A 20,945-nucleotide genomic window follows, 5' to 3' on the forward strand; every position below is an offset into this window, starting at 1 on the left:
GGGGGTGGAGAAGAATAAGGGAATGGGAAGGAGGCCAACAGAGACCAGAGAAGACGACGTTAATGCCGTTTGGTTGAGGCACCCAGCGTTCCTCCAGGTGGTCTTGGTGGGACAGTGCGGGACGCGGAATTAAAATGGTCAGGCGCTGAGAGACCCCTGTCAGTGGCGCAGAGGTGCCCAGGGGAGTGCTCTCCTGGTCTGCGCCCGGTCTCTCCGACGTAGGAGGCAGCGACGGGGGGATTGGATGCAGCAGGAATCCCAAAACTCCGAGGCCTGGGCCTCAATACCCCCTTTGAACTTTGAAGATTAATAAAGTAATTTAAAAAGCAAAACAAGGTACAATGAAAAATCAGCAGAGAAAACAAAGAACTAAAAAACCCACAATCTGCTGGAGGAACTCGGCATCAGTGGAAGAAAGAAAGAAGAGCTGGTGCTTCTGGCCAGAACCCTTCATCAAGGCTCAGACTCAAAGTCAGTGACACGGGGAAACCCATCGGGTCCTATTCTGGGAGCCCGGCTCCTTGCGATTTTTATAAATGACCTGGATGAGGAAGCGGAAGGATGGGGTCGACAGGTGACATGGTGGGGGGGGGAGGTTGTTGGAGATGCCGTGGAGGGCACTGAAGAGAGCTGGGTGGAGAAGTGGCAGGTGGCATTCAATCCGGGTGAGCGTGAGGTGATGCCGTTGGAAACTTGAATGGTTCATGGCAGGGCTCTTAACAGTGTGGGTGAACAGAGGGACCTTGGTGTCCAAATCCATTGATCTCTCAAGGTTGGTAGGGTAGTTAAGAAGGCCTATAGTCTACTGGCCTTTATTAATTTGGGGGAATGAGTTCAAAAGCACCAAGGTCACATTGCAGCTATAAAACTCTGGTGAGATCACACTTGGAGTATTGTGTTCAGTTCTGGTCCCCTCGTTACAGGGAGGATGTGGACACCATGGAGAGAAAGCAGAGAAGATTCACCGGGATGATGTCTGAATTGGAGAATGTGTCTTATGAGGTGAGGTTAGCAGAGCTGGGGGCTTTTTGCTTTGGGGCACACAAGGATGGGAGGTGATTTGATAGAGGTCGACAAGGCATCAATAGGGTGGGCGGCCGGTGCCCATTTCCCAGAGAAGGAATCAGCAAACCCCAGAGGACGCCTGTACAGAGTGAAGGTAGGATATCGGGGGAAGTTTTTTTTAAAAAAACACGGGGAGCAGTGGGTGCCTGGAATGCATTGTTGGGGTGGTGGAGGCTTGTACAATAGGGACATTTAGAAGAGTCTTAGACACTCACATAGATGAGAGAAAAGGAGGGTTACGGGGCGAGGGTTCAGTTCGTTGAGGTTTCTATTAGTTGGCCCTTGATCGTGTACTGTGCTGGAATGTTCTATGAAAGCCTTACAGAAGATACATTAGTTATAAATAAAATTATCTCTCCACTGCCTCTTTAACATGCACAAAACAGCTCTGAAACTAATTCTGAAGAGCGGGGATGGAACTTGCCGGAAACCACAAACTAACTGAACTGTTTACTTCCTTCACTCTCCCTGACGCCTCTGCAGGTGGTGGATGTCAACGCCCTGGTGCTCTGTCCTCCATGGGCTGGCGTCAAGCTGTGGACGACCTTCCCCTTAGCTCCCCTCTCCAGGGATGAGGAGGAGAGGGGGTGTGGTTGGCCAGTGTGGGTGCGCCTGGCAGGCAGGCAGGATGGAGGGGGTTGGTGTGAAAAGATGCGATGGGTGGGGGCCCGGAGAAGAGGTGTCAGCATGGGCAGAGCGTTCTTCAGCTGCTGAGCTAGTCAACCAAAAGGACTGGGTGCCGAGAACCACAGGACATTACAGCAATGAAAACAGATCCTTCGGCCCTTCTAGTCTGTGCTGAACTATTATTCAGCCTAGTCCCACTGACCTGCACCCATTCCATATTCCTCCTGTCCATGTACCTGTCCAAATTTTTCCTAAATGTTAAAATTGAGCCCCATTCACTTCAGCTGGAAGCTCGTTCCACGCTCTCTGTGTGAAGAAGTTTCCCCTAAACTTTTCCCCTTTCACCTTTAACCCAGGTCCTCTGGTTTGTATCTCACCCACTCTCCCTACATTTACCCTGACTCTAACCCTCATAATTTTAAATACCTATCAAATCTCCCTTCATTCTTCTATGCTCCCTGTAACTCAGTTCCTGAAATCCAGGCAACATCCTAGTAAATCTTCTCTGCCTTCTTTCTATCTTATTGATATAACCATATATCAATTACAGCACAAAAAAAGGTCAACTTGGCTCTTCTAGTCCATGCCGAACACTTTCTCCCACTGACCTACACTCAACCCGTGACCCTCCATTCCTTTCCTGCCCATATACATCTCCAACTTCTCCTTCAATGCTAATATCGAGCCTGCCTCCGCCACTTCGTTCCACACACCTGCCACTCTCTGAGTAAAGAAGTCCCCCCTCATGTTTCCTCTAGACTTTTTCCACCAATTCTCAGCTCATGTCCTCTCGTTTGTATCTCCCCCTTTCTTAAAGGAAAAAGCCTCTCTACGTCCACTCTATCTACACCCCTAATAATGTTAAATACCGCATTCAAATCCTGTCTCAACCTTCTACACTCCAGAGAATAAAGACCTAACTTATTTAACCTTTCCCTATAATTTACACCCTGTAACCCTGGCAATGTTCTGCACTCTCTCCAAATCTTTCCTATACTTTGGTGACCAAAACTGTACACAATACTCCAAGTTTGGCCTCACCAATGCCTTGTACAATTTTAACACATCCCAAATCCTCAACTCAATGCTCTGATTTATAAAGGCCAACATCTCATAACCTTTCTTCCCCACCTTATCCACATGTGACTTCACCTTCAGGGAACCATGTCCCATTATTCCTAGATCCTTCTGTTCAATGCCTGACCATTCACCATGTATGTCCTATTTTGATTAGCCCTACCAAAATGTAACATCTCACACTTCTCTGCATTAAACTCTATCTGCCATCTTTCAACCCACTCTTCTAACTGGCCTAAATCCCTCTGCAAACTTTGAAACCCTTCTTCACTATCCACAGCTCTGCCTATCTTAGTAGCATCCGCACACTTACTAATTCAATTTACCTCCCCATTATCCAGATCATTAATGTATATGACAAACAGAAATGGGCCCAATACTGAACCCTGAGGCACACCACTAGTCACTGGCTTCCAATCTGACAAACCGTTAAAGACCACAACTCTCTGGCATCTCCCGTTCAACCATTGTTGAATCCATTCTGCTCCTTCAATGTTAATACCTAATGATTGAACCCTCCCTGAGGAACCTTATCAAAGGCCTTACTGAATCCATGTATACAACACTCACTGCCTTACCCTCAACAACTTCCTGTAGTTAGGTGACCAAAAGGTCCCCAAATTATAGAAGGATATCAATAAGGTAGAGAGGGTGCAGAGAAGATTTACTAAAATGTTGCCTGGATTGCAGTATCTAGAAATACAAAGAAAGATTGAGTAGACTGGGTCTTTATTAATTGGAGCATAGAAGGTTGAGGGGGGATTTGATAGAGGTATATAAAATTATGAGGATAGATGTGAATAGGCTCTTCCCCTTGAGGGTAGGTGAGATTGGAATGAGGGATCATAAATTAAGGGTTAGGGGGCAAAAGTTTAGAAGTAACATGAGGGGAAAATTCTTCAGAGAGTGGTGGTTGAGTGGAATGACCTTCCGTAAGAGGTGGTTGCAGCAGGGTCAATTTTGTCATTTAAGAGAAGGCTGGATGAGTGCATGGATGTGAGGGGATCGGAGGGTTATGAACAGGGAGCGGGTAGGTGGAACTAGTGGAGTTCACTTAAATCTAGAAGGGCTGATATGGCCTGTTTCTGTAGTGTAATTGTTATATGGCTATAAAAGGAGAGGGGATTTTATAAAGTATAAAATTATGAAAGGAATAGATAAGATAGAGGTCGGTAAGTTGCTCCCATTGGTGGGGGAGACCAGAACTAGGGGACGTCGTCTTAAGATTCAGGGGAGTAGATTTAGGATGGAAATTAGGAGAAACTGCTTTTCCTGGAGGGGGGGGATCTGTGGAATTTACTGCCCATTGAAGCAGTGGAGACGACCTCAGTAAATGTAACTTACAATAGGGTTATGTTCCAGTAAACCCATCGTAAGTCAAAAAAGATACAGTACCACACCTACCATTTTTAATAATTTGATTTTGAATACCTTTATTCCACACTGGAAAAAAAACCATTAATGTACGCAGCCAAAAGCACCCTGGGCATGAAGAATATGCTTTACGATAGACTTGGGCAATGCTGCCAGCATCGTGAAAGAATAGTGTACCGCACATTACAAGAGTGGGAACAGATCGGAATTTGAAATTGAAAGTACAGATTCGAATCAAGAATCAGACTTGAATCAGTTTCAGGTGAAAATTGGGATAATGCATTCGATCTGATTAATAAAACTTCATTCTATGCACATCATTGTCTAATACAATTTAAAGTTGTACACAGAGTGCACACATCCAAAGTTAAACTATCCTGATGTTGAAGCTTCTCCGATACATCTGCTCTGGGAGTCTCCAGAACAAGGATATTGGGAACAGTTCTTTCAAACTCTATCACAGATTGACAAGCGACTTGGATGAAGTGGAGAGACAGTTCGCACACAGCAGGGTACATCTTTGTTTGAGTTTGGAAAAAAATTAGATCTGTGCAGTTCTGGTTCCCAAATTATAGGAAGGATATGAATAAGGTAGAGAGGGTGCAGAGATTTACTAAAATGTTGCCTGGATTGCAGTATCTAGAATAGAAAGATTGAGTAGACTGGGTCTTTATTCATTGGAGCGTAGAAGGTTGAGGGGGGGGGATTTGATAGAGGTATATAAAATTAAGTAGGGAATAGAGTAGATGTGAATAGGCCCTTTCCCCTGAGGGTAGGGGAGATTGGAACGAGGGGGAATAAGTTAAGGGTTGGGGGCAAAGAGTTTAGAAGAAACATGAGGGGAAACTTCTTCACTGGGGGGGGGTGGTGGCCGAGTGGAATGACCTTCCGGAAGAGGTGGGTGCAGCAGGGTCAGTTTGTCATTTAAGAGGAGGTTGGATAAGTGCATGGAAGTGAGGGGGTTGGAGGTTTATGGGCAGGGAGCGGGTAGGTGGGACTAGAGGAGATCACTTAAGTTGGTGAGGACTAGAGGAGCTGAGATGGCCTGTTTCTATTCTGTAATTGTTATATGGTTATAACGTTAAAGAGACCAAGGTTGAATTTGACGGGATTTGGACGATGACGGGATTTGCCTTAGGCAGGGGTGCTCTGGGGGTTTTCTATCCGAGACTCGATTCTTTCCAATTTATTTGTTGGTGACTGTGTTTAGAGGGAGGGGTAGATTAGTAAGGGAGGGGGGTCTTTTGTTCTTATTTTTTTACAACTGGAAGCAATCAGTGTGTTTGAATAATCACAATATATATCTCAGTATGAGAAGGTGAAGCGAAATTCTCACAAGGATATTTAATTTCTTTTCGAGAATTATATATGAAAATGTACAATTGATATGTAACTCATTCTGTATGTAAAAATTAATATCTAAACAATGTAATATTTCTATGAAATTAATAAAAATGTTTTCAAAGGGAATTTGAAATCGCAAGTATGGATTAGAACCATCAAAACTGAAAAGGTTGGGTCAATTTTTACAGAGTTGGGGAATTAAGGGAGGCAGGGAAAAGGCAGGTCAGTGGAGACGAACCCATTATCTGATCAGCCATTACCTTATTGAATAGCAGAGCTCAACAGGCCGGATTGCCGACTCCTGCTCCTGTTTCTTATGGTCTTAAATCTGCACGCATTTACTCCGGATTTGGCTTCACCAGGGTCCTACACTTTGCTTCCAGAAGCAGGAGGGTCCAGGATCGGAGAGCACAGCCTCCGAATAAAAGATGTCCCTTTAGACCAGAAAGGGGGAGAAATTTCTTCAGCTGAATGGAGGTGAGCCTGGAATTCGTTGCCACAGAAGGCTGGGGAGGGAGAGCTCATTGCATAGATTTAATGCGGAAGTTGATGGGTTCTTTATTTGTGAGGGTGTCAAAGATTCAAGATTCAATTTATTGTCATTGTAATAAAACAGGGTCATATTTACATGAAATTTCTTTCACCTGCTGTAAGGCGGATGGATTCTCCATTGGCAGAAATTGCCTGAAGCGCCTCTGACAGTCAGAGAGAGAGAAGCAAAAGAGAGTCGTCGTCCCCTCCAAAGCCACTGAGTGTCCGTAGATTCACGTCCTCGCAGTCCCTGCAGCTGCACGGAGTCCAATCCAAACCATCGGCGACCCGAGTTCCGGATCTGAACCTCCGACACGGTCAGGAACCCTTCAGCGCCCCCTCACATCCCGCTTCCAATACCCAGTCACCCTTCAGCCAGTTTCAAGCCAGTTTCCAGCAACCCCGGCGCAAGTCTCCCGACGGCAGCAGAACCCCCCCCCTCCCTCAGCCTCCGTGGGTTCCCTGCCTTGAGCTGCCTGCCAATGGCATAGGTCTTTCAGCCACAGAGCCCTCCCCACCGTGGGTCATCTCCTCTGCTTCTCCTTCCCAGATGGGGTGGGGGATGGTCTCCCTGTTTTTTGTTGCCCTGCACCAGTCCTTCTCTCCCCCAGAATCTGTGCAACCCCTCATGGCTGCTGCCCCCATCTTGGGTGCAGACCCCGCGGTCATGCAATTTTAAATGAAACTACCATCGGCCCCTTTAACGGGCCGTTCAGAGCCTGTGCGGAGCTGATGGCAGTTAGACGGGGCGGCTGGATAGGGAGATACCAAGACAATGGGGTTGAGAGTCAAGGCCCATGAATTATTGTGGACCCTTTCCAATAGTACCATCAAGGAACTTCAAAACCAGGACAGCCAGGCTGGGAAATAGTTTCTTCCCTCAGGCTGTGGAATTGATTAACGGTAAAATCCTGCAACCGCTAACTATCCCTAAATATTCATCTCAAGTATCTTCACATATATTTATTTTTGGTGGTCTGCGAGGAGTCTGTACACCTTTCCCACATCTGTGTGGGTTTTCCTTGGATGCTCCGGATTCCACCCCACCTTGAAAACATATGGAGGTTGTAAGTTAATTGAGGGACACAGCCTGGAATCATCAGTCACAATTTGAATGGCAGAACAGACTCAATGGGCAGAATGGTCACACCAACAGAGAGGGCAAGAGGACGCCCTTCAATCCTGAAGTTGGGCCCTCTTGTCCCAGACTCTCCCTCCGGTAGGGAAACAACCTTTCGACATCGACTCTGTCCAAGCTTTCAACATTCAAAACTGTTTCAATGAGATCCCCACCTCATTCTCCTAAATTCCAACGAGTTCAGGCCAAGAGCTGTCAAACGCTCCTCACATGATAACCCTCTCATTCCTGGAATCATCCTCTCCAACGTCAGCCCATCCTTTCTCAAACGAGGAACTGCTCACAATTCTCCACGTGAGGTCTTGCCAGGGCTTGATAAAGCCTCATCTGACTGTACATACACAACCCGACAAAACAACGTTTCTCCAGACAGCGGGGCACCTACACCAGTACACGACATAATGGTCATATAGCACGGTAACAGGCGCCCCCAGCCCACGAGCCTGTGCTGCCCAAATACTCCCATGAACCCAAAAGGAGAAGATCTGGCAATGTCAGCAAAGACTCTTGGAAATTTCTATGGGGGTACCATGGAGGACATTCTTACTGTTTACATCGCCGTCCGGTACAGAGGTGCCAATGTACAGGACAGGGAAAGAACTCCAGAAGTTTGTTAACTCAGCCAGTCCATCGAGAGCATCGACACAAGGCAGTCTTAAAAAAAGCAAGCCTCTCTCCTCAAAAGACCCGCCACCTCTTCACTCTGCTCCCATCGGAAAGGAGGTCCAAGAGCCTGAAGGCGAGCACCCAGCGACACAAGGACAGCCTCTACCCCCTCCGCCATCAGATTCTAGAACGGACAATGACCTGCAGACACGGCCTCACTTTCTCCTATTTATTTATTTATTTTGAAATTCAATTTATAGCAATATTTGCATTGTAAGCAATGAGATTCAGGACAATAAATTCTGATTCTGAACCCCTGTATACTTTTAAAGGGTGGGAGGAAACCAGGGCACTTGGAAGAAATCCACGCATACACAGGGAGAGCATACAAACTCCTTTCAGACAGCGCCAGTATACATAAAGCTACCTACATGGTAGAAATGTAGATGAAGATGTCATTTAAAATAACTATTTTGGGTCGATTTACTTGGTTACAGGATACTGTTCATCAATCTCACAGCCTGCGGGAAGAAGCCATTCCCCAGTCCTGATTTTGATGCTCCTTCCTGATGGTAGTGGGTCAACGATCTTGTGGGCTGGATGGAAAGGGGCTTCCATCACACTTTTTGAGACCCGTTTAAGCCACGCTCCTGGTGAAAGTGGTCAGCAGAGGAACGGGGGACCCTAGTGATCCTCTCGGCTGCTTTCATGACCCTCTGTGTAGACTTGCGGTCCGATGCTTTGCAGCCATCGTCCCCCACACAGCGAGACACCCAGACAGGACACTCTCAATGGTGCTCCCGTAAAATGCTGTTGAGATGGGGGCCGGTTGTCTTGACCTCTTCGAGCTCCTTGCTGCCTCTTCCTGACTCATGAAGAGGTGTGTGGGTCTAGGAATAGGTTATCCTTTGCACGCACCCCTGTGTTCGTTCCTACGCAGCATTGACCCCGCCTCGAGCCTGACTCGCTTTTTTTGCAAAATCTCCTTCCTTCCCCGATCTTACGACACTGGGAGAACTGCCAGCCCTGTCTTCTGCAAATCAAAACTAAAGTTGCTGGAAGCAATCCGTCAGGCTGCGTTCATTGAGAGAAGCTGTTGACGTTTCGGGCCTATGCCCATATGCTGAACAGGACGTAGGGAGTTTCTCTTTCCGGCGGCGATGCCCGACCTGCTGGTTTCTGCCATACACGAGAGCGGGAGCTGGCAGCTCAGAGCCGCACTCCTGGTCTGCCTGCTGGCTACAGCGCCTCGTCTGCAGATGGATGCTGAACAAGCCTCTGTTTGCATCACTCTGCAGGCGTCCCTGCATCCTTGGGACAATGGGTGTCCAGCCATTTGGACCCTGCAGGGCTACTCGTGCAGTGTTCTGCTGGGAAGTGGATGTTCTGGACTGCAATCTCGGCCCTCAGCTCTCCCGCCCCCCGCCTCACTCTAGTTCCCTCCCTCGGCCCTCCTTCCAGTTATGTCTCTCCCCTCCATCCCTCGGCTTCACCCTTCACCCTGGACGCCCCTCCCCAGTCACGGCTTCCCTCAACCTCGCCCTTCCCCGGTCACACCCCTCCCCCAGCTCCCCCCCGCCCTGGTTTAGGTGGTGGGGATTGGTTCCAAAGGGGAAGACGTGCCTAATTTTAGTTCATGGGGGGTGGAATCATGAGATGGATACATTAAGGCCACCAACTCCTCTTAAACAGTTCCAAAACCCTAGAGGGTGCTCAGAGTGTGACTGCCAGGGAACAGACCATTCGGCCCTAATTCTCCATGCCAACCTGCTAGTCCTATATGCCTGTGACCGACCCTCCCCCCCCCCCCCTCCCACGTCCCTCAGGGGTGGCCAACCTTTTAAATTTTAATTTAGACATGCAGCCAGGTAACAGGCCATTCGGCCCACGAGTAGGTCACTTGGGCGGCGTGGACTTATGGGCCGAAACGGCCTGTTACCGTGCTGTATGTCTAAATTAAAAGGTTGCCCACCCCCGCTCTAATCCTTCCTCATCCAGTGCCCCAAGTGTCCTTTAAACATTGCAATTCTCACCGCCTTTACCACTTCCTCTGGCAGCTTGTCCCACACATCCTCTTGGAGTAGGTGCCCCAATGCCCCTCATCTTAAACCTACTAATTTTAGTCTCCCCATCTTGGGGAAAAAACCATCCAGCTAATCCATGCCCTTACTGATTTCTATAAACTTTGCTTAGCCGCCCCTCAGCCCCAGGGGTGGGGGAATGACCTCAGCCTGACAAGTCTCTGCAACACCTTCCCTTCACTCCCTCCGGAGCCCCAGCCGCCCACCACAAGGACCGATCCCACTGAACTTCACGGCCAAGAGACAGCAGCAGGAAACAAGGCGGAAAGAGGAGAGGAAGCAGAGGCAGAGTCATCCATCTTCCCATCTCGCGCGTTGGCAGCTTTACCAAAGGTGAGGGGAGACAGACCTTAAAGACGTCACCATAGGTGCCACTCCCAATCCGTTGGATCAGCTCGAACTCGTCCATGGGGTTTTTGCTCGAAATCATTTGCTCCAAATCAGGGCCATCGTAGAAAATGCTGTTCATCATCTCTGGCCCGCAGCGTTCCACCTGCGTGGCCGAGCTGGTTCTTCGCTGCAGTCCAGGGCTTCTGGACCCCAACCTTGTGTTCTGTAGCTATTGCAACCTCTCTTGCTGCCTTTTCCTGTTCCTGTCATGTGCAGCCACAACGATAAGGTAGCATCCCCTGCTCCTGTGTGAGTGTGACACCTGCAGGCCGCTCTCGTCTCACCAGAGTCATCCCCCCCCCCCCTCTCTCTCTCTCTCTCTCTCTCTCTCTCTCTCTCTCTCTCTCTCTCTCTCTCTCTCTCTCCCCCTCTCAGGTGGGGGTCTTGGCGCCTTGGCTCCCTCCAGCCTGCTCGGCAGCTGACCAAGCAGCTATGGCGACACCGGATAAAGAGGTGGCCGGTACGTCTGGAGCAGGGCTGAGAATTGGGGGGCGTCAAGGGCTGTCGTGCCCCCATCACGACTGGGCTAAATGGCCTTGCGCCGCAGGATGTCACTGCCTACGTCGCTCCTAGGTAGGTCTCTCCGTCACTCGCCTGCTCCCAGCTCTCTCGAAGGTTTAACTGCGAAGAGGTTTCCTCGCCTGAGAGAGCACAGAACTGGCTCAGGAAAGAGGTCAAACCATTTCCTCTTGGAGGCTGTGAGTCTTTGGGAACTCTCTTCCTCGAGGAACAGTGGAAAGCCTTTCAATATTTTTGCAGCAGAGGTGAATAGATTTTGAAAGGCCATCAGCCGAGATGGAATTTTTAAATTTAGTCCTACAGCACGGTAACAGGTCCTTCTGGCCGCCCAATTGTCCTACAACCCTTGTATGTTTTGGAGGGTGAGAGGAAACTGGAGCCCCCAGAAGAAACCCACATAGACATGGGGAGAACATAAAACTCCTGACAGCAATTAATCATGCAGAGATTTCCCAGGATGATGCCTGGATTGGAGAACGTGTCTTAGAGGAAAGGTTAACAGAGCCAGGGAGAATGCACAAACTCCTTACACAGGATTCGAACCCAGGGCATTGGTGTTGTAACAGCATGGTGTTAACAACTACACTCATAATCTTCTGAACACAAACACACTATCTTCCACTCACACAACCTCCCCCTCTGTCACTCTTTCACCCAATTTTAAACGTAGACGTTTAGACATAGGGTAACAGGCCCTGTGGCCCATGAGACTGCGCCGCCCAATCAAACCCCCAGAACAATTTGAAGGGTGGGAGAAAACCACGCAAACATGGGGAGAATGAACAAATCCTTGCAGACAGCGCAGGATTCGAACCCCATTCCTGATCGCTGACTCTGTAGCAATGTTGGGCTAACCGCTGCGCCAAAGTACAGAGTCCAAGGTTAAAATCAGCTCATGGAATGGCCCCCTTGGTAGCCCGCAAGAGGGAGATATCTCTGCTGCCCATCTTGGTTCCGGAAGTTGGATTTTGACCTTGGATGATAACAAAGCTGATGGGTTAAGGCCCTCGTTTTGGGAACTGGAACGGGACCATGGGGCCATTCCACACAGGTGTTGGCATTTTACTGTTCCGCCTTCCAGCGCCAGCCGGCCATGGGTCTGTCAAAAGTCCCACGAGGAAAAGGTGGGGCGGATGGAGAGAGTCAATCACGAGGCACATTCCCCATGAGCAATTCATACCAGCTCACCACCATTAGGAACCCCAATCATAAGCCACTTGTGAATCTGCAGGAGTCATCTGCTGCATCTGGTGCTCCCGTTGTGGGCTCCTCTAAGTCAGAGAGTCTGGATGCAGACTGGAAGATCCCTTCGCTCTATCTGCATCAGTGACAGAGATCTCCCAGTGGCCAACCACTTCAATCCCGCGCTGACCTGTCTGTCCACGGCCTCGTGCAACTGCCAAACCGAGGCCATCCATAAATTGGAGGAGCAACCCCTCGTATTCCATATTTAACCGGATTGCATTAACTTCGACTTCTTCGGTTTCTGCTGGACCACTCCCCGTTCCCCCTCTCTTCCCCATCCCTCCTTTCCACCAGCTCTCTGCCCCCCCGCCCTCTCCATTCCCAGAGCTGTTCCCCCCCCACCACTGTTTGCTGCTCCCTTCTCTACTGATTACCTCCTTCTGCCTGCAGGACCGAGCTCCTCCCCCCTGTCCCTCCCACCCCACATGTGGTTCGGGCGCCTGCCCGTCCACATTTTGCTCATCCCATGATGATAGGGCTCAAGCCCGAAACGCGGGTTCTGTACCTGTAACTTCGATGCATAAACCATGCTGTGTGACCCGCTGAGTTTCTCCAGCATTGTTTTTAACTACAATCACTGCGTCTGGCAGACTTTTGTGTTTCACTCCAATACATGGGTTTCTTTCAATACAAATTCTATTTTACAAAAAAAACATTATTCACAAAGTAAAACGAGAATACGGGGGTGTAGCAAGATGGCGTAAGGAACAGACGTGCCTTCCAGTCCTCTCCTGTCTCTGAGTTATTGTTTTGTTTATAAGTGCCTGTTAAAATTCTTTAAAAAGTTTATAAATAGTAAGAGGTGCTGAATTAATATCTAATGGTACATTTGCTTAAAAAAAGTAAAAGAAAACGCCAACAGATTGTTAAAAAATTACATTTCCCGAAATTATCTGAGCCTACCTGTTTACAAGAAGCCAGGACTCAGTGTGGAATGGATCCAGGAGAAGAAGTGCAGGATTCGGCATTGGAACTTCGTTTTGTACCGGTAGGACTCTTTAAAGATGTCGCCAGGCAGCCTTTGGAACAAAGGGCTAACCAGGCGCATGTATTTCAAACAACACCCGCTGTGAGCGCTGTTGCTGAGAGTTTGACAGCTGAATCAGCTGGGACGCCACCAGCTGGAGAGTTAAAGAGCCGACCTCCGATTGATATAGCGGTGGTGCTGCGAAATGCACCACCGGTTATGACGGTTTCCCCAGGTTTGGATATAATGAAGGCTTTTGATGAGATATGGCTTAAAGATAACCCTGATTATCAGCCTCCTGATATTGCTGAGGGGGCTGTGGCAGGGGTTTCTACACGGAGCCATACTGCAAGAAAGGCTGCTAAACCAAGGGAAGGGACAGAAAGAAGATCCTTTGGTCTCTCAGAAACAGCAGGATCCTACTATGTCTGAATCTACCTTTGCTGATATGCTTATCAAGACTCTTGAATTTAAGCTATATTCTTCAATGAAACAGCTAGGTAATTCTATGACCCAGGTCTATTCCAAGCTTAATACATTGGTGGATATTAACACTCAACAGATGGCTGACTATGGAGCTTTTAAACTTGAAACTAATGAAAGACTTGATATGTGTGATCAAGGTTTAGCTGATGTACAAGATCAATTGCAAGATGTAAACAAAACAATTGAAACATTGCAGATTCACAATAAAAATTTAGCAAAAAGGGTTGCTTATTTGGAGAATCAATCTAGACAGAACAATGTAAAAATTGTTGGTTTGCCAGAAGACATAGAAGGGCCAGATCCAAGAAATTTTTTTACTGAATGGATTCCACGAGTGTTAGGACAAGTTCCCCGAAGGTTTAATATTGGAACATGCTCATAGAGCTTTGAGAAGGAAACCTTTTTCAGGACAGAATCCAAGACCTGTTCTGGTCCATTGCTTAAACTACTGTGATAGAGAGACAATTTTACGTGTGGCTATTAGAAATGCACAGCAAAATAGATCTCCTTTGATGGTTCAGAACAACATGTCTTTTTTTATCTGGATCTGAGTCAAGAAATTATGTTTCAACGACGTGAATTTAATTCCGTGAAAGAGCTGTTGTGGAAAAAAGGATATAAGGCAACATTTAGGTACCCTGCGGTTTTGAAGATTTTTCAGGATGGATATCAGCCAAAGTTCTTTGATAATCCTAAAGAAGCTATGAACTTTGCTCAATCTTTACCGATTACGCAATTTCAGGAATGGCGTAGTCCTCCACGGTCTCCAAAGAGAGTGGAGATACAAGATGGGAATCAGATTTCAAGAAGAAATGGAAGCAATGGTGGTCGAAGTGGCAAAGTTGATTAAAAAAAAAAAATCTTTTACTTTTTTTTGAGAAGATTTCAGATAATAATGATTATCATTTTTTTTTAAATTTTTTTTTCACACCATAAATTACATTAACCATGATACACACTTTTTCCTTTTCACACATATACAGTGCCATTTTCTCCCCCACCCCTCCTCCCATCCCACCCTCCCTACCTCCCCCCTCCCATCCATTTAAAGTACAAAATCTAGGATACATTAAACCAGTCAAACAATGTTGTCATTCAATGAAAATACACAAGAAATTCCACTGATTCCATTCTTTTCATTTCCTTCACCTTCCGTTAATTTAAGTAGTGATTGACCCCGGTAGGTTTTCGCTATTGTGTTTCATGTAAGGCTCCCATATTTGTTCAAATATTTCAATATTATTTCTTAAACTATATGTTATTTTTTCTAATGGAATACATTTATTCATTTCTATATACCATTGTTGTATTTTCAAATTATCTTCCAATTTCCAGGTTGACATAATACATTTTTTTGCTACGGCTAGAGCTATCTTAACAAATCTTTTTTGTGCATCCTCCAAATCAATTCCAAATTCTTTGTTTTTTATGTTACTTAGGAGGAAGATCTCTGGGTTTTTTGGTATATTGTTTTCTGTTATTTTATTTAATATCTGATTTAGATCTTCCCAAAATTTTTCTACTTTCTCACATGTCCAGATTGCATGAATTGTTGTTCCTATTTCTTTTTTACATCGAAAACATCTATCAGAGAGGAGTCACGTGATGGAGTAGTGGCCGGTCGGGGAACTCCAGCCCTCTCCAGAAAAGTTAAAAAAAGATAGAGAAAAAACAAAAGCACAAACTTAAAAACCAAAACAAAGTGAAAGTAAAAGTGTGAAGACAATGGCAGCGAAGAAAGAAAAACCAAAAACAACGGGAAGAAAAGAAGAAGGAAAGACGTCGGAAGAAGAAGGTGAAGGCCTTACCTGTCCGAAGAGGCCCGCCGCGGAGAGAGAAGCCCACTCCCACAGGTCAGTGGAGGTCCCGGGCTCAGGACTACAAAAATGGCTCGCGGAGCCGAGTAAAAGTGCGCAACTGCGCATGAAAAAAAACCACACTGACGGGAGGGGGGAACAGCTGCGGAGTCGATCTCCACAGCTGAGAGAGACACCTGCAGCACAGCAGCAGGTGCAGAACACAGACAATAACGACAACAAGAAAGAAGAGGGTAAAAAGAAAACAAGGAAACAATAGATGGTCAACCCAGAGGAAGAAGAAGAAGAAGAACAGAAAGAAGTGGAAGAAGAAGAGAAAGGCAAGACAATGGATGTATCTTTTTTTAAAGAATATATGGAATCAGTGAAAGAATGGCAATTACAAGAATTTGATGAGATAAAAAGAAGAATTAAGAATGCAGAAGAAAGAATGAATAAAATGGAAGTGGCCATATCAGAATTGGCAAAAAGAGTGGAAAATATGGAAAAACGAGAAACATTTGTAGATATGGAAGTAAAAGACTTAAAAAAGAAATTAGAAGAATCTAATAAAAAAAGCTAAAGAAGCACAGGAGCTGTTAGCTCAGAAGATAGATATGATAGAAAACTATATTAGAAGAAATAATATAAAGATAGTGGGCCTTAAGGAAGATGAAGAAGGCAAGAATATGAGAGAATTTATAAAAGATTGGATCCCCAGGGTCCTGGGAAGACCAGAATTACAGGAAGAAATGGAAATAGGGAGGGCACATAGAACTTTAGCCCCCAAACCACAACCGCAGCAAAAACCAAGATCCATTTTAGTAAAATTCTTAAGATATACAACAAGAGAAAATATATTGGAGGAAAGCAATGAAGAAAGTAAGAGAGGACAAAAAGCCACTGGAATATAAAGGTCAAAAATTTTTTTTCTATCCAGACATAAGTTTTGAACTGCTGAAGAAGAGGAAGGAGTTCAATATAGCAAAAACGATCTTATGGAAAAAAGGATATAAATTTATGTTAAGGTACCCAGCAGTACTTAAAATAATTATTCCAGGGCAACAAAACAGACTATTCTCGGATCCAGAGGAATCAAGAAAATTTGCAGAACAACTACAAAACAAGCAGAGAGATGAAGACATGTAATAAGAGTAAAAATGACCACGATCTATATGTATGTGTGTAAAGGGGTATATCTGTGTATATATATAGTGTGCATACATGAATGTATCGTATTTAGAGGAAAATATATAGAGTATAGACAAGAATTAATAAGGGAGGGAAATGGAATAGAGGGAATAAGGAGGGAATTAAAAGAGTGACCTTTGTTATATATGAAAATTGAAACCTTTTCGGGGGGGCTGGGTGGGGAGGAGTTACGGTCACTGCAAAATCAGCTGACGTTTGCGAGTGAATTCGCAAATCCAAATGAAGAGGGGAGATGTGGATGTCCAACAAGGGATAAAGGACAACTCAGGAGGGGGAGGGGAGATTGGGGTTAAAGAAGTTTTAAATAGGAGAATAAGGAAAATGTTTGATGTTTTAGAAATGTTGTCTTATAAAGTCTTCAAAACAAGAAAGCAGAAATGGATAAGAAGGAAAGGTAATGATGGAGAAACGGAAAGGGAAGATAAACAAAGTATAAAATGGCTACGCTGAACTATATGACTTTAAATATTAACGGAATACATAACCAAATTAAAAGGAAGAAACTGCTAAATTTACTGAAAAAAGAAAAAATTGAAATAGCATTTGTGCAAGAAACACATTTAACTGAATTGGAGCACAAGAAATTGAAGAGAGATTGGGTAGGACACGTAACAGCAGCGTAGTATAATTCAAAAGCAAGAGGGCTAGCTATATTAATTAGTAAAAATGTGCCAATTAAAATAGAAGAGGAAATAATAGAACCAGCAGGGAGATATGTAATGATAAAATGTCAGATATATTCGGAGTTTTGGAATCTACTCAATGTATATTCACCTAAACAAGAAGATCAAAAGTTTATGCAAGATATTTTTTTGAAGATAGCAGATACGCAAGGAAATATATTAATAGGAGGGGATTTCAACCTGAATTTGGATTCAAATATGGATAAAACTGGGAAAAAAATTAACAGAAAGAACAAAGTAACCAAATTTATAATTAAATCGATGGAAGAAATGCAACTTTTGGATATATGGAGGAAACAACACCCAAAGGAAAAGGAATATTCATATTACTCAGCTAGACATAAACATACTCAAGATTAGACCTATTTTGGTTATCAGCTCGTATCCAAGATAGAGTAAGAAAAACAGAATATAAAGCTAGAATATTATCAGACCATTCACCCTTAATATTGACAATAAAGTTAGAGGACATCCCTCCAAGAATGTATAGATGGAGATTAAACTCCATGTTACTCAAAAGGCAGGGTTTTAGAGAATTCATTGAAAGACTAATTAAAATGTATTTTGAAATAAACACGGAATCAGTGAAAGATAAGTTTATACTATGGGATGCAATCAAAGCATTCATTAGAGGGCAAATAATAAGTTATGTAACCAAGATGAAAAACGACTATAATCAGGAAACAGAACAGTTGGAAAGGGAAATAGTAAATATAGAAAAAGAATTAGCAATGAAGGAAGATACAACTAAAAGAAGAGAATTGGCAGATAAAAAAATAAAATATGAAACACTACAAACATATAAGGTGGAGAAGAATATAATAAAGACAAAACAGAAATATTATGAACTAGGGGAAAAAACGCACAAAATTCTAGCATGGCAGCTTAAGACAGAACAAGCTAAGAAAATGGTATTGGCATCAAGGAAAAAAGACAAACAAATCACATATAATCCAAAGGAGATCAAGGAAAACTTTAGAGAATTCTATGAACAATTATACCAAACTGTAAATGAATTGAAAGAAGGGAAAATAGATGAATTTCTAACTAAAATTGAATTACCAAAACTACAAATAGAGGAACAAAATAAATTAACAGAACCATTTGGAATAATAGAAATACAAGAGATAATAAAAACATTACCAAATAATAAGACACCAGGAGAGGATGGATTCCCAATAGAATTCTATAAAACATTTAAAGATTTATTAATTCCTCCCCTCCTGGAAGTAATCAACCAGATTGATAAAACACAAAGCTTACCAGATTCATGTAAAACAGCAATAATTACAGTAATATTAAAGCAAGGGAAAGATCCACTCACACCAGCGTCATATAGACCAATATCTTTACTTAACACAGATTATAAGATAATAGCTAAACTATTAGCAAACAGATTAGCAGAGTATGTACCGAAAATGGTAAATCTAGACCAAACTGGATTTATCTAAAAAAAAACGCACAACAGACAATATTTGTAAATTTATTAACTTAATTCATGCAGTAGAAGGGAGTAAAACGCCAACAGTAGCAGTTGCTTTAGACGCAGAGAAGGCCTTTGACAGAGTAGAATGGAATTATTTATTCAAAGTATTGCAAAAATTCAGTTTACCAGAGAAGTATATTAATTGGATTAAAGCATTATATAAGGGACCATTGGCGAAAGTGACAGTAAATGGATATGTATCAAAGCAATTTAACTTAAGCAGGTCAACACGGCAGGGATGCCCACTATCACCTTTATTGTTCGCGTTAGCTATAGAACCACTAGCAGAATTGATAAGAACAGAAAATAATATAAAAGGGATAAAAATAAAAGACAAGGAATATATAATCAGTTTATTTGCGGATGATGTTATAGTTTACTTAACAGAACCAGAACTATCAATAAAAGAATTATATAAGAAATTGAAGGAATATGGAGAAGTGTCGGGTTACAAGATTAACGTAAATAAAAGTGAAGCAATGCCTATGAATAATGCAGATTTCTCAAAATTTAAGAAGGAATCACCATTCAGATGGCAAATGCAAGCAATAAGATACCTAGGTATACAAATAAATAAAAACCTCGGCCAACTATATAAACTCAATTATTATCCACTAATGAAAAAATTACAGGACGATTTAGAGCATTGGAAAGATTTACCATTAACACTAATAGGAAGGATAAACTGTATTAAAATGAACATTTTTCCAAGGATATTATACCTATTTCAGGCATTGCCAATACACCTGACAGAGAAATTCTTCAAGGAGTTAAAGAAAATAATAAGGAAATTTTTATGGAAAGGGGGGAAACCGAGGATAGCACTAGATAAATTAACAGAATAGTATAAACAAGGAGGCTTACAACTGCCAAACTTTAAAAATTATTATAGAGCCGCACAATTAAGATTCCTATCAGATTTTTATCAAACAAGGGAAAAGCCAGATTGGACTAGATTAGAACTAGATAAAATAGGGGAGAAGATACCCGAACATATATAAATGGGATGAAAAATTGGTACAACGTAGGAATTCTCCAGTATTACATCTTCTGCTCAATATTTGGAAGAAGATTCATGTAGAAAGAAATAAAACAAATGATCAATTACCAAAACTAATATTGACGCAAAACAAGTTACTCCCTTTTACAATAGATAACGTTTCCTTTAGAGAATGGGAGAAAAAAGGGATCAAAAGAATAGAAAATTGTTTTTCAGGAAATAGATTATTATCCTTTGAACAAATGAAAGATTAAATACAATATAACTCAAGATACAGTGCTGGCATATTACCAATTGAGATCCTACTTGAAGGACAAATTAGGAAGTAGTCTGAGGTTACCAGAGGGAAGTAACTTTGAATATGTGATTACAGATACAATGATAATCAAAAGATTTATAACAAATATGTATATTAAACTGCAAGAAAAGGAGAATGAGGAAACAAATGGTAAAACTAAACAAAAATGGGAACAAGATTTAAATATAAAGATAAAAAAGGAAACCTGGGAGAAGTTATGTTCTGGAACGATGAGAAATAGAATAAATACGAGGTTACGTATGATACAATATAACTGGATACACAGGCTATACATTACACCTCAAAAGTTAAATAAATGGGACCCAACAGTATCTGATAGATGTTTTTGATGTAAAAAAGAAATGAGAACAACAATTCATGCAATCTGGACATGTGAGAAAGTAGAAAAATTTTGGGAAGATCTAAACCAAATGTTAAATAAAATTACAGAAAACAATATACCAAAGAATCCAGAGATTTTCCTCCTAAGTAACGTAAAAAACAAAGAGTTTGGAATTGATTTGGATGATGCACAAAAAAATTTGTTAAGATAGCTGTAGCCGTAGCAAAAAAAATGTATTATGTCAACCTGGAAATCGGAAGATAATTTGAAAATACAACAATGGTATATAGAAATGAATAAATGTATTCCATTAGAAAAAATAACATATAGTTTAAGAAATAATATTGAAATATTTGAACAAATATGGGAGCCTTACATGAAACACAATAGCGAAAACCTACCGGGGACATTCACTACCTAAATTAACGAAAGGAGAAGGAAATGAAAAGAATTGACTCAGTGGAATTTATTGTTTATTTTTATTGAATGACAACATTGTTTGATTGGTTTAATGTATCCTAGATTTTGTACTTTAAATGGACGGGAGGGGGGAGGTAGGGAGGGTGCGATGGGAGGAGAGAGGGGGGGGGAGAAAATGGCACTGTATATATTTGAAAAGGAAAATGTATGTATCATGGTTAATGTGGTTATGGTGTGAAAAATAAAAAATTTAAAAG

The 20,945-nt window shown here is 43.2% G+C and overlaps 1 protein-coding gene across 7 annotated transcripts in view; it reads right to left on the minus strand.

The window, feature by feature from the left end:
- The window catches only part of LOC138740865 (mitogen-activated protein kinase kinase kinase kinase 2-like), a 54,320-nt gene extending 43,895 nt beyond the window's left edge, over positions 1-10,425 (minus strand). For 4 of the 7 annotated variants that reach the window (XM_069894093.1, XM_069894092.1, XM_069894091.1 and 1 more), the window contains exon 1: positions 10,193-10,425. In XM_069894093.1, coding sequence (XP_069750194.1) covers positions 10,193-10,315 — 123 coding nt within the window. In that variant the 5' untranslated portion in view covers positions 10,316-10,425. Of the gene's footprint in view, positions 1-5,747; positions 5,922-7,311; positions 7,527-10,192 lie in introns of those variants that run through there. The other 3 variants (XM_069894095.1, XM_069894094.1, XM_069894097.1) reach the window with 2 other exon arrangements.
- Between the last annotated feature and the right edge of the window lie 10,520 nt (positions 10,426-20,945).

Source organism: Narcine bancroftii, chromosome 8, assembly GCF_036971445.1.
Source record: "Narcine bancroftii isolate sNarBan1 chromosome 8, sNarBan1.hap1, whole genome shotgun sequence".
NCBI lineage: Eukaryota > Metazoa > Chordata > Chondrichthyes > Torpediniformes > Narcinidae > Narcine > Narcine bancroftii.